The sequence below is a fragment of the Emys orbicularis genome, chromosome 6 (assembly GCF_028017835.1).
Source record: "Emys orbicularis isolate rEmyOrb1 chromosome 6, rEmyOrb1.hap1, whole genome shotgun sequence".
NCBI lineage: Eukaryota > Metazoa > Chordata > Testudines > Emydidae > Emys > Emys orbicularis.
Window position 1 is genome coordinate 771,911 of NC_088688.1, and position 12,474 is coordinate 784,384.

At 57.5% G+C, this 12,474-nt stretch overlaps 1 protein-coding gene across 1 annotated transcript; it reads right to left on the bottom strand.

The window, feature by feature from the left end:
• Positions 1–480: 480 nt before the first annotated feature.
• On the bottom strand, positions 481–8,235 carry LOC135880031 (avidin-like). The gene is made up of 5 exons (XM_065406115.1): positions 8,063–8,235; positions 5,742–5,870; positions 2,829–3,039; positions 2,079–2,196; positions 481–1,276 (listed from the first exon to the last, which is right to left on the bottom strand). The coding sequence occupies exons 1-5, from the start codon at positions 8,129–8,131 to the stop codon at positions 1,207–1,209; spliced, it is 597 nt and encodes a 198-aa protein (XP_065262187.1). The 5' UTR covers positions 8,132–8,235; the 3' UTR covers positions 481–1,206.
• Between the last annotated feature and the right edge of the window lie 4,239 nt (positions 8,236–12,474).

Genomic DNA, 12,474 nt, shown 5'->3' on the forward strand with positions numbered 1-12,474 from the left:
TGCCCTGCGCTGGACGTTCAGCCAGGAGGCTGCGGCGCTGCCAGCACAGGGCAGTCTCTGCAGCTGGGCGGGTTCGGACCGGGGTCAGAAATCCCCATGCCCCAGTCTCCCGGGCGTTTGTCGGTGCTGCCTGACGCAGCCTGACCCCTTTCTGACCTGGCCACTCAGGCAGGGCCAGATGTTCCCTCAGTTTCTGCCTCGGATGGGAAATTTCATTAGCAAAGTGGGTGGGAGTCGGGGTAACAGGGACGCCTGGGGGCTCCCAGGTCAGAGCACCAAGGACAGTCGAGGCTGAACTGAGTCCAGGCTAATAGCTGGTGCTGCTGGGCAGAGGGACGGGCAGCGAGCAAAGGAGTATCAGGGGGTAGCCGTGTTAGTCTGTATCCACAAAAACAACGAGGAGTCTGGTGGCACCTTAAAGACTAACAGATTTATTTGGGCATAAGCTTTCGTGGGTAAAAAACCCTCACTTCTTCAGATGCATGGAGTGAAAATTATAGAGATACTGGCACATGAAGAGAAGGGAGTTACCTTACCAGTGGAGAGCCAGTGCTGACAAGGCCAATTCAGTCAGGGTGGATGTGGTCCACTCCCAATAACTGATGAGGAGGTGTCAATACCAAGAGAGGGAAAATTGCTTTTGTAGTGAGCCAGCCACTCCCAGTCCCTATTCAAGCCCAAATTAATGGTGGTAAATTTGCAAATGAATTTTAGCTCTGCAGTTTCTCTTTGAAGTCTGTTTTTGAAGTTTTTTTGTTGAATGATGGCTACTTCTAAATCTGTTATTGAATGTCCAGTGAGCAAAGGAGCGAACCAGGGGGATGAAACTGCCAAAGGGCGTCTCAGGAAGGTCCCAGCTAATGAGAGAGAATCCGGCACCTCCCAGGGAATCCAGAGGGGGCAGGTGGGAATCACGGGTCAGCAACAGCTTCACCCCAAGAGCGATAAAAACACCAGAGACTCATTTGCCTCCCACGCTAGAGCTTTACTGGGAAAGGAACTAAATTGCAGCGTCGGGGGCGCGGGCAGCGATTCTGGGATGTGGGTGTAACCGGAGAGCGAGGGGAGATGGAGACAGAGATGGCGCCTCTGCAGCCTAGGAAACAGCCCTGAGGCCGAGCGAGACGCTCTCGAGAGATTCGGGGGAGGGAGGGCCAGGAGCCCTGGGGCTGCAGAGTGGGGTCATGGTGCTGCTGGGGTCACAGGTCACAGGTCGCTCCTCACAGATTCTCCCACGTTCTGCCCGTTGATCCGGGTGAAAACGTTTGTGCCGACCCTGCGGGGAAGCGCAGAGCTGTGGTTACTGGCCCAGCAGGGGCCTGCGCTCGGGGCTGCCCCATACACTAGAGGGGGGAAGGAGGCAGGGGCAGAAGGTGCATGAGCCTGAGGAGAGAAGCCCAAAGAGGGACACCCCATCCCCAGGGCGCCCGGCCTGGGTGCTGAGCACCGCTGTCTGGGGAACGCCCCTCCTCCAGGCTCCATCTCACGGGGGTCCCAGCAGCGCCATGTAGGGGCAGGTAAGGGGCTGGCAGGCAATTCCTACAGGCGCTACCTCACGGGGGCACCCAGCCACCCAGCCCAGGGAGGCAGCGTGGCTGTGGGCACCCCGCACTGGCCTGGCCTCAGAGCCACCCAGCAGCACCCGGGGGTGGGCAGGGCTCCGCAGGCTGCACGTCCCAGTGGTGCTCAGCAGGGCCACTGGGGGCAGGGACCCATCAGCAGCCACCTGCTCAAAGCTCCCCTTGGTGCCCCCCAGGGCAGGCAGCCCCCCTGCAGCCCCCCACCCCTCCCCGCTCACACTAAGAGGAGACAGGCAGCGCCGGCGGAGAAAGACAAGGCACCAGCAGGCTCCGCGGCCACCCCAGCTTGTGTGCGGGGAGGGGCATGGAGCAGCACCACGCGGGAAAGGCACTACCAGCTGGATGAGCTCCCCAGGGCAGCTTCCCCCTCACTGCCAGCCCACCACTTCCCGGGGGCTCAGAGTAAGGGGGCTCGGAGCAGGGACGGGGCCAGGCCCTGCTGTCCCGGCTCCGCAGGCAGCACCTTCACTCCTGGGCAGTCTGTGTCCCATCACCCACCTGGTCGCCTCCCAGCCATTTGGGGCTTTGGCCTTCTCTCGCAGCAGCCACATGGTTTCCAGAATTTCCTTCCCGTTCTCGTCCACAAAGCACTGGCCCGTGAAGACGGTGGTTGAGTCTGCCAGGGAGTTCGGGTGAAAGTCAGAGCTGCCCTCTGTGTCCCCCACAGTGTGTGTGTGTGTGTGTGGCCCCCAGACGGAGCCCAAAGCAGCTTAGGGTCTAAATGAGAGACGCCGCCGAGGCCCTGTCAGCACAGCGCAGCTCGTGTCCGGGCCAGTAAGAGAGTCCCCGTGCCAGCAGGGTAGGCTAGTGCTCCTCACCATAGTGTCTGAGCCCCCATAGCGCACCGAGCCACGTGACTACTCATCTGCCCTCTCACCCGATGTTGCTCTGTAGTTACGCTAGAGAAGGCAGGTCCAGAAACACGCCTGGCCTGGGAGCGGAAGATGGCCAAGCATGTTTGTTCCCAACGTCCTCGCCGTTACTGCTGAGGCCAGGCCAAGGGTTGGTGCCAAGAGCCCCAAAAGGGGGAAGAAGGGAGGCAGGGAGGGAGGCTACCGGACGCACGGGAGCAGGAGGCGGTGCCAGGCAAAGGGCAGTATGAGAAACGGGCCGAGTCGGGAGAGGGAAGAAGAGGCTGAGGGAGCAACGAGTGGGGAGGGGCCAGGGACCGACCCAGGAGGAATTGGGAGGGAGCCGAGTTCCCCTCCTTGCCCCGCACCGGGCGCTGGAGCCCCTGGGGCCTCCTACCTGAGAAGCTTTTCCAGTTGACAGTGAAGCCAAACGTCGGCTGCCCCGCCTCGTCGAAGTGCTGGGACCCGTTGAGGGACGCGGGTTGGATGGGTCTCTGAGCGAGCGACACGGCCGTGTGGTACTTGCCAGAGAAGGTGCCGTCCCTGTTCACTTGCTGTATCTGCATCTGGGAGCCCAGCTCATTCCTCCACAAGCCAGTCAGGATGCACTGAAAGGGGAGGGACATGGTCAGTGGGTGGGCGGGATCAGCACCCTGTACACAGCACTGTGGGGTCAGATGCTCAGCCGGGGCTGTGCCCTCGACAGCCCCGAACGCAGGACAGAGACGGCTGAACTTTTTATTTATAAAAATCTCATGATTTTAATGCCAATCTCACAATTTCTGGGGGCTCTTGATGGCTGAACACTTGGTGTGGGTGATACCGCAAGACCCAATAACAGGTCTGGTGTATACTTAAATAACTCCTTATTAGCTTCAGTCCTGCCAGACATGGATTATCCCCTGATGTCTTTAGCTTCCCTTATGAATTTTCTTCACTTCATAACTTCTAATGAATAGTGATTGCTATCTCCTTCCCCTTTCCCCATTGTTATATACACACAGTATATTCATTTCTAATTGCTGCTTTCACTTCCCACGTCAGAAGGCTGAGCTCTTAGCAGGAGCTGCCTCTTCTGCAGCTGTGAAATCATTACTTACTGCCCAGCTAGGAAACTCTTCTTTAACAACTCCGAACTTTCATTCACCTTTTTCTGTCTAACTTTTTCTTTCCAATAAATGTCATTGATAATTTCCATCAGCTGTGGGAGCTTAGCTCTTTTGTAGCACCACGTCTGTCTATGACGGGTTGGGTCAGTCCTCTGGCCAGAATATTCCAGGGCCAGGTGTGCAGTGAGCTGGGCTATAACACATGTGACGTTACGAGTGTAATATGATAACTCATTGAAAGATGACAGGGCCAGAAAGAGTTAATTACCTCCCAGACTGACCTGACCCATTGTCGAACTTTAGAGACTGGTTAGGAAGATAGGTAAATGAATAGAGCTTTGAAATGTAAGTCTGCATTGTTAGAGGTAGAAGGGTAGATGTTTGCTCAGGTCTTGTAATATAAGCAAACAAGTTTTGTCTATTGCTATAGCTTTAATTCAAAGATCAAAAAAGGAGTATTAATATTTAGGAAGACACTTGAGGGAAATAGTATTATTGTCTCTATGTCTCTTTGAAGGTTGTGGTAACCTGTATCTGAACTGTTTAATGGATAAATTACCCTGTGCTAATTGCCAGGATGTTTGGGAGAAGGAGAGTTAGGCCTATTGTTTTCTCAGGCCGAAAGGCTGCTGGAAATGTATAAGAACCCTGGGACACGATCCTTCTTCATCTCAGATCTGCTTTGGGTTTCAAGAGGGGGAAACCTTAAGCCATAAGGATTGAGATCCCCAGTCACTGACTGGAGTCACCCTGAATATGGACATTGGACTATAACCTCTGGACTATTTCTAAAAGGAATTTTGGCAACTACAAGCTCACCTCTGCTATGTATCTGAACCTCAAGAATTGAATTCAAGTCTGTCTGTATATTGATCTTTTAACCAACACTCTCTCTTTTCTTTTTTAATAAATTTTAACTTAGTTAATAAGAATTGGCTATAAGCGTGTATTTTGGATAAGATCTAAGTTATAATGGACCTGGGTGTGTGGCTGATCCTTTGGGGTTGGAAAAACCTTTTCTTTTATATGATGAGATAAGATTTTCAGTAATCATCATCATATCTGACAGGTGTGTCAGGACGGAGGCCTGAGGCTGGGCACTTTAAGGGAACTGCATTGTTTGGACTTCTGAGTAACCAGTGAGGTACTGTAGAAGCTGTTTTGGGCTGGTTGGTAAATCTAAGTATTGGAATATCCACCAGCTTTTGGGGTTTGTCTGCCCCGTTTTGTTTGCAGTTCACCCTGATTGAGTGACCTCAGCTGGCTCCCACAGGCAGCACGGTCACAACGTACAAACCGAGCCGACTGCGAACGTACGGCGTGACGGACCCTTGCTCCCAGAGCGGGCACGAGGCGGGGCGATGAAATGAAAATGCAGACGGGGAGACAGGCCAGCAAGGAGCCCGAGAGGGAGGGGAACAGGGTCTCCCCGTGGGCATTAGCGCTCATTCCCCAGGCCACACGGTGGCTCTGTGGACAGGCACACACGGGGCATCTTCTGACTCACTGATGCTACTCACTGGTGCCCCTGCCCCCGCTCACCACCTGTGCGCCGTGCAGGAGCCTGGCCTCAGGGCACTGAGCTCAGCCGCCAGGCGTCTATCCAGCGTATCAGCCCAGCAGCGCTCTGTGCGGAGAGCAGAGACGCCTGCACACACAGCACTAAGCACACAGCACTGAGCGGCTTCTGCCCTCCCACCCGGCTGGGAAAGGGGGAGGGAGCCAGCTGCAATTCCAGCTCAGTTCTCTCCGGCCCCGGGCTGTGACCAGCCTGCGCAAGGGCCCAGCTGCTCGCGTCCCATGGCGTGGGGTAACGTCACTGCACCCGTAAGCAAGGCTGGGCTGCCACCTGGGCCCCTCGCGCCTTGGTCGCCAAGGTCAGTCACGCTCTGCTCCTGCAGCCTGTGTCCTGGAACCAGCTCCCTCCTCTGCAACATGCTCCTTAGGGGCCTTTCCTGTAGTGTATTGGCCACCAGGCTGGTGCACCATCGCTACCACCCTGGCCTCACCCTGTCTCACACGCTGCCCCCATCTGGAATTGAGCCTGGCCGCGGGCGGGGGTGGGGGAGGCAAAGCCCAACCAGGATCTCAGCCTCCACAGTTCCTGCAAAGCCTCAAGCTAGCCAGACAGACGGGCATCCTGGGCTGCAGCCAGGTACCAGCTGGGGCCTGGGCAGCACGGGCGCCGAGGCTGAGGTTACCTTGCAGTTTGCTGCTTGCCTTTGGTGCCCAGGAGTCGGTCCAGGCCTGGGTTTTGTTTTCCTTGTGGCTCTCTCCTCCTCTGCGCATTTCTTTCCCTCTGTGACAGTTTCATCTTCCTGGCAAAGCAGCTGTTAAAGAGAGCAGAGAAGAGCAGCTGCCTTCCTGGGCAGACACTCAGCGAACGCAGCCAGCGCCCGGTGCTGCTGCTCCTGAAAATGCCAGCGGGTGCCCAGACCCTGGACACGCCCCCGGGGCCGATATTTTGCCCACAGAGACACAGCATTTAAGGCCAGAAGGGTCCTGCCGGGTCTCACTGGCCACCAACCCACCCAGCACCGCCCACTAAACCCAACAACGGAAATGAGACCAAAGTCTGGCAGGCCCAGGAGACCAGGCTATTACGTGCCATGGGCAGAGGCCAGGCGGCGCCGAGAGGCACCATGCCTGAGGCCCGAGGCCACACACTGCGGAGGAAAGAGAAACTGCCCAGGGTCCCGGCCAAGCTGACCTGGGGGAAATGCCTTCCCAACCCCACATGTGGTGCTCAGTCAGGCCCTGAGCGTGGGAGCAGGAACCAGCCAGCCAAACCCCTGCGAGAGAGGATGCTCCCTGCCACCTCCGAACCCTGGCCCACCCGCCCAGTGTCCCATCTCCAGCCAGGGCCATCCCTGAGGCTTCAGCAGCAGGATCTAAAAAGAAACAAACCCAGACTACACAGAGCCAGGGACTCTCAGGCTGGAGGCTGAGACCCAGGGAGCTGCTGAAGGACAGAAAAGGGGTTTCAGATTGGAAGGAATTGCTCAGTCTTGCTTTTAATGCTGATGACTTGAGTAACACGGGGGTTAAGAACATCAGAATGGCCAGACTGGGTCAGACCAAGGTTCATCTAGCCCAGTGTCCTGTCTGCCAACAGTAGCCAGTGCCAGGTGCCCCAGAGGGAACGAACAGAACAGAACAGGGAATCATCAAGTGATCCATCCCATGTTGCCCATTCCCAGCTTCTGGCAAACAGAGGCTCGGGACACCATCCCTGCCCATCCTGGCTAATAGCCATTGATGGACCTATCCTCCATGAACGTATCTAGGTCTTTTTTGAACCCCGTTATAGTCTTGGCCTTCACAACATCCTCTGGCAAGGAGTTCCACAGGTTGACTGTGAGTTGTGTGAAGAACTAAGCCTGCTGCTTCTGGCCCGTTGTACTGAGCATCCTGCTTGGTTGAGGGCCCCCACATATTGCTAAAGATTTTAAAGCTTGTGCATAAGATATTCATGGGGTAAAATCCCTGCATGGGGTCGGGGGGGAGGGCAGGGGACACACCCCGTTCTCACCTCCCCCAGTGTCAGTGCAATGCCTGTCCCCATCACCTCTCACTCCCCTGCCTCCAACTCCTACTCCCCCTGCCCAAACTAGGAGCCCACTGCCTGCCCCCAGAGAGGGGAAGAACCCAGCACATCTCCCTCCACCACTGGTGCCTCGTTAAAATAAATATAAATAAAATAATAATGGAGATATCCTATCTCCTAGAACTAGAAAGGACATCAAGCCCAGCCCCCTGCCTTCACTAGCAGGACCAAGTACTGATTTTTGCCCCAGATCCCTAAGTGGCCCCCTCAAGGATTGAACTCATAACGCTGGGTTTATCAGGCCAATGCTCAAACCACTGAGCTATCCCTCTCTCAAGAAACAGTGTCTGAAGCCTCCCTAAAGTCCTCCCAACCCGGATAAAACCCCAACTGAAAGTGAATCCCAGTCACTGGGGGACCAAGAGCCTGAGATGAGCCAGAGCGAGCACCCAGCCCCCCCGGCCCCTCACCCTGCCCCGGCCTGAGACACTCCAGAGTGAGCGCCCAGCCCCCTCAGCCCCTCGTCCTGCCCCAGCCTGAGACACCCCAGAGCCAGCGCCCAGTCCCCTCGGCCCCTCACCCTGCCCCGGCCTGAGACACCCCAGAGCCAGCGCCCAGTCCCCTCGGCCCCTCACCCTGCCCCGGCCTGAGACACCCCAGAGCCAGCGCCCAGCCCCCTCCGCCCCTCACCCTGCTCCGGCCTGAGACACCCCAGAGCCAGCGCCCAGCCCCCTCCGCCCCTCACCCTGCCCCGGCCTGAGACACCCCAGAGCCAGCGCCCAGCCCCCTCAGCCCCTCGCCCTGCCCTGGCCTGAGACACCCCAGAGCCAGCGCCCAGCCCCCTCAGCCCCTCGCCCTGCCCCGGCTTGAGACACCCCAGAGCCAGCGCCCAGCCCCCGGGGCCCCTCACCCTGCCCCGGCCTGAGACACCCCAGAGCCAGCGCCCAACCCCCTCGGCCCCTCATCCAGACAAACCTTCTGCCCTGATAAAGCCCCCAGGGATGCCAGCCCCAGAGCCACGGGGAAGCTGATCTTCTTTATCATCTCTGGAGTGGAAGGTGACTGCAGGTGTCAGCTGTACCTCTCTCTGGTGAGCTCTGGGCCCCACAGCTGATAGGGGGCCCTCTGAGCTGTGTACTCAGCGCGAACAGCTCATCAGTGGGATTGTCATTTTCATCTTTTGTTTGTTTCCTTTTCCCCTTAGTAGCTGATTTCCCAGAAGCAATCACAGGCTTTGGGGAGGGGGTGAAAGTGAAAGGGAAAGGGAAAGGGAAAGGGAAAGGGACGTGTGACCAGCAATGCTGGGACCCATGCCAGGTGTAAATGTCCAGACCAGGGGTCGGCAACTTTTCAGCAGTGGGGTGCCGAGTCTTCATTCATTCACTCTGAGTTAAGGCTTCGCGGGCCAGACATACATGTTAACGTTTTTAGAAGGTCTCTCTACAAGTCTATATATTATATAACCAAACTACTGTTATATGTAAAGTAAACAAGGTTTTCAAAATGTTTCAGAAGCTTTATTTAAAATTAAATTAAAATGCGGATCTTATCAGTTTAGTGTGATCCTTGCCCTTGCTTTTCCGTGCTGAGTTTTCCAATGTCTGGCACCGATTTGGATACTTTAAGCTGCACACAGGCTTCTGAGTGATCACTTGTTAACCGGCTGGCAGGAGGTCAGCGGCTGGAACCCCAGGTCGGCAGCTGAGGTGAGTGGAGCGGGCGGCTGGTAGGACGGAGGCCTGGACCCTGTCTGGCAGTGGGCCTGCGCTGGAACTCCAACCGGAAGCAAGGGGAGTGGGGCTGCAGTGGGGACCCCAGAGCAGCAAGTGAGCAGCTCAGCCCGCCACCGCTCTGGGGTCCCGGCTGCCAGCTCCTGCCAGCCGGGGTCTCAGCCCGCTGCCAGCCTGGGGTTCCTTCACCCAGGCCAGCAGCGGGCGCTGAGTGGGACCGGCGGTGGGACCCCGGCTGGCAGGAGCCGGCGGCGGAAACCCCAGAGCCGCAGCGGGCTGAGCCGCTCAGCTCGTCGCCATGTGCCATCAAAAATTGGCTCGTGTGCCACCTTTGGCACGGGCGCCGTAGGTTGCCGACCCCTGGTCCAGAGCCATAGACAGACCCCGATGCCCTGAAGACCCGGAGAGAGCAACGGGGCCAGTGGCCTCCATGCCAGAGGAGAGGTGCCAGGCTCTGCGGCCTCAGCCCGGCACCGGCTCACGGGGCAGGGGCAGGGGAGAGAGGCGATCGAAGCCCTAAGGGAGCCCTGCGGTGCGGGAACAGAGCAGAGGAAAGGGGGGACAGAGCAGTGGGGGGCAGAAGGGACAGCGGCAGCTTGTCTGGAGGTGTGGATAGACAGTGGCCAGCCGCAGAGGCGGGGGGAGATTCAGGATGGCCCATGAATGATTCAGAGCCCTACAGCTCAGCTGTCCTGCGAAGCCCAGCAAAGCAGCTCCAGGGCAGGGAGACAGGCCCCTAGTCCCCACACGGACCACGCCCTGCTGCACTCCTGCGTCCACGCCTCCTCGGGGCCGGTGCGCCGAGCCAGACCCCGGCACCACCAGCTGAGACGGGCCATTAGCAGCAGAGGTTCAGCTGCATCGCCTAGCCCAGAGGTGGGCAAACTACAGCTCACGGGACCCTCCTGCCTGGCCCCTGAGCTCCTGGCTGGGGAGGCTAGCCCCCCTCCCTTGCAGCCTCAGCTCGCCGCGTCGCCAGTGCTCTGGGCAGTTGGGCTGCGAGCTCCTGCTGGGCAGCGCGGTGGCGTAGCTGGCTCCAGCCGGTAACGGGGCGGGGAGCAGGGGGGGGATAAGGGGCAGGGGTCCCGGGGGGCAGTCAGGGGACACGGAGCAGGGGGCGGTTGGGCAGTTGGGCTGCGAGCTCCTGCCGGGCAGCGCGGCAGCGTGGCTGGCTCCAGCCGGTAACGGGGCGGGGAGCAGGGGGGGGATAAGGGGCAGGGGTCCCGGGGGGCAGTCAGGGGACACAGAGCAGGGGGCGGTTGGGCAGTTGGGCTGCGAGCTCCTGCCGGGCAGCGCGGCAGCGTGGCTGGCTCCAGCCGGTAACGGGGTGGGGAGCAGGGGGGGGATAAGGGGCAGGGGTCCCGGGGGGCAGTCAGGGGACACGGAGCAGGGGGCGGTTGGGCAGTGGGGCTGCGAACTCCTGCCGGGCAGCGCGGCAGCGTGGCTGGCTCCAGCCGGTAACGGGGTGGGGAGCAGGGGGGGATAAGGGGCAGGGGGTCCTGGGGGCGGTTGGATGGGGCGGAGGTTCTGGGGGGGCAGTCAGGGGATGGGGAACGGGGGGGTTGGATAAGCGTGGGAGTCCCGGAGGGCCTGTCAAGGGGCGGGGGTGTGGATAGGGGTCAGGGGACAGGGAGCAGGGGGCGGTTGGGCAGTGGGGCTGCGAGCTCCTGCCGGGCAGCGTGGCGGCGTAGCTGGCTCCAGCTGGTAAGGGGGCAGGGAGTGGGGGGGTTGGATGGGGGTCCCGGGGGGCAGTCAGGGGACAGGGGGCGGTTGGATGGGGCGGAGGTTCTGGGGGGGGCGGTCAGGGGATGGGGCACAGGGGGGGTTGGATAAGCGTGGGAGTCCCGGAGGGCCTGTCAAGGGGCGGGGGTGTGGATAGGGTTCAGGGCAGTCAGGGGACAGGGAGCAGGGGGGGTTGGATAAGGGGTGGGGTTCCGGGGCGGGAGGTTAGGGGTGGGGGGTCCTGGGAGGGGGCAGTCAGGGGACAAGGAGCAGGGGGGGTTGGATGGGTTGGGGGTTCTGAGGAGGGCAGTCAGGGGGCAGGAAGTGGGAGGGAGCGGATAGGGGCCGGGGGCCAGGCTGTTTGGGGAGGCACAGCCTTCCCTAACCGGCCCTCCATACCGTTTCGCAACCCCGATGTGGCCCTCGGGCCAAAAAGTTTGCCCCCCCCTGGCCTAGCCAATCCTTAGTGTCCCCTCTGACAGAGGAAGCTAAAGGGACTGTGGGAGATGGGGGTGGAGGCCACGTACTTTCTGGCCAAATCTCAGGGCCTGCTCTGCACCCTCATCCTCTTGGCTGCTTCCCACACTGCCACTCACATGCTCCTTGAGATCTTGGCCTCCCTCGGCCTTTGTGACTCTGCTCTCTCCTGGCTCCCCTCCACCACGGCCGTGTTCAGTGACACCTTCTTGTACCTGCCGTCTGCCCGTGGGAATGCTGTGGTGCTCTGCCCTGGGCCCCTCCCTTTCTCTGGTGAATGGTTACTGAGGAAAACGTGAGTCAACTTGTATCTAGCTCAGATGCGCTACGCAAAAAAGCAAACAGGATGTTAGGAATCATTAAAAAGGGAATAGAGAATAAGATGGAGAATATCTTATTGCCCTTATATAAATCCTTGGTATGCCCACATCTTGAATACTGTGTACAGATGTGGTCTCCTCATCTGTGACGGTGCTGCCCGTGGGAGCCAGCTGAGGTCACTCAATCAGGGTGAACTGCAAACAAAACGGGGCAGACAAACCCCAAACGCTGGTGGAAATTCCAATACTTAGATTTACCAGCCAGCCAAAAACAGCTTCTGTATTACCTCACTGGTTACTCAGACGTCCAAACAACGCAGTTCCCTTAAAGTGCCCAGCCTCAGGCCTCCGTCCAGACACACCTGTCAGATATGATGATGATTACTGAAATCTTATCTCATCATATAAAAGAAAAGGTTCTTCCAATCCCAAAGGATCAGCCACATACCCAGGTTCAATTATAACTCATATCTTACCCAAAATACACCCTATAGTCAATTCTTATTAACTAAGTTAAAATTTGTTAAAAAAGAAAAGAGAGAGTGTTGGTTAAAAGATCAATATACATACAGACTTGAATTAAATTCTTGAGGTTCAGATACACAGGAGAGGTGAGCTTGTAGTTGCCAAAAGTCCTTTTAGAAATAGTCCATAGGTTATAGTCCAATGTCCATATTCAGGGTGACTCCAGTCAGTGACTGGGGATCTCAGTCCTTGTGGCTTAAGGTTTCCCCCTCTTGAAACCCAAAGCAGATCTGAGATGAAGTAGGATCGTGTCCCAGGGTTCTTATACATTTCCAGCAGCCTTTCTGCCTGAGAAAACAATAGGCCTAACTCTCCTTCTTCCAAACATCCTGGCAATTAGCACAGGGTAATTTATCCATTAAACAGTTCAGATACAGGTTACCTCAACCTTCAAAGAGACATAGAGACAATAATGCTATTTCACTAAAGTGTCTTCCTAAATGTTAATATTCCTTTTTTGATCTTTGAATTAAAACTATAGCAATAGACAAGACATGTTTGCTTACATCACAAGCCCTGAGCAAACATCTACCCTTGAGATCTCTAACAATGCAGACTTGCATTTCAAAGCTCTATTCATTTACAGATCTTCCTAACCAGTCTAGGTTCACCA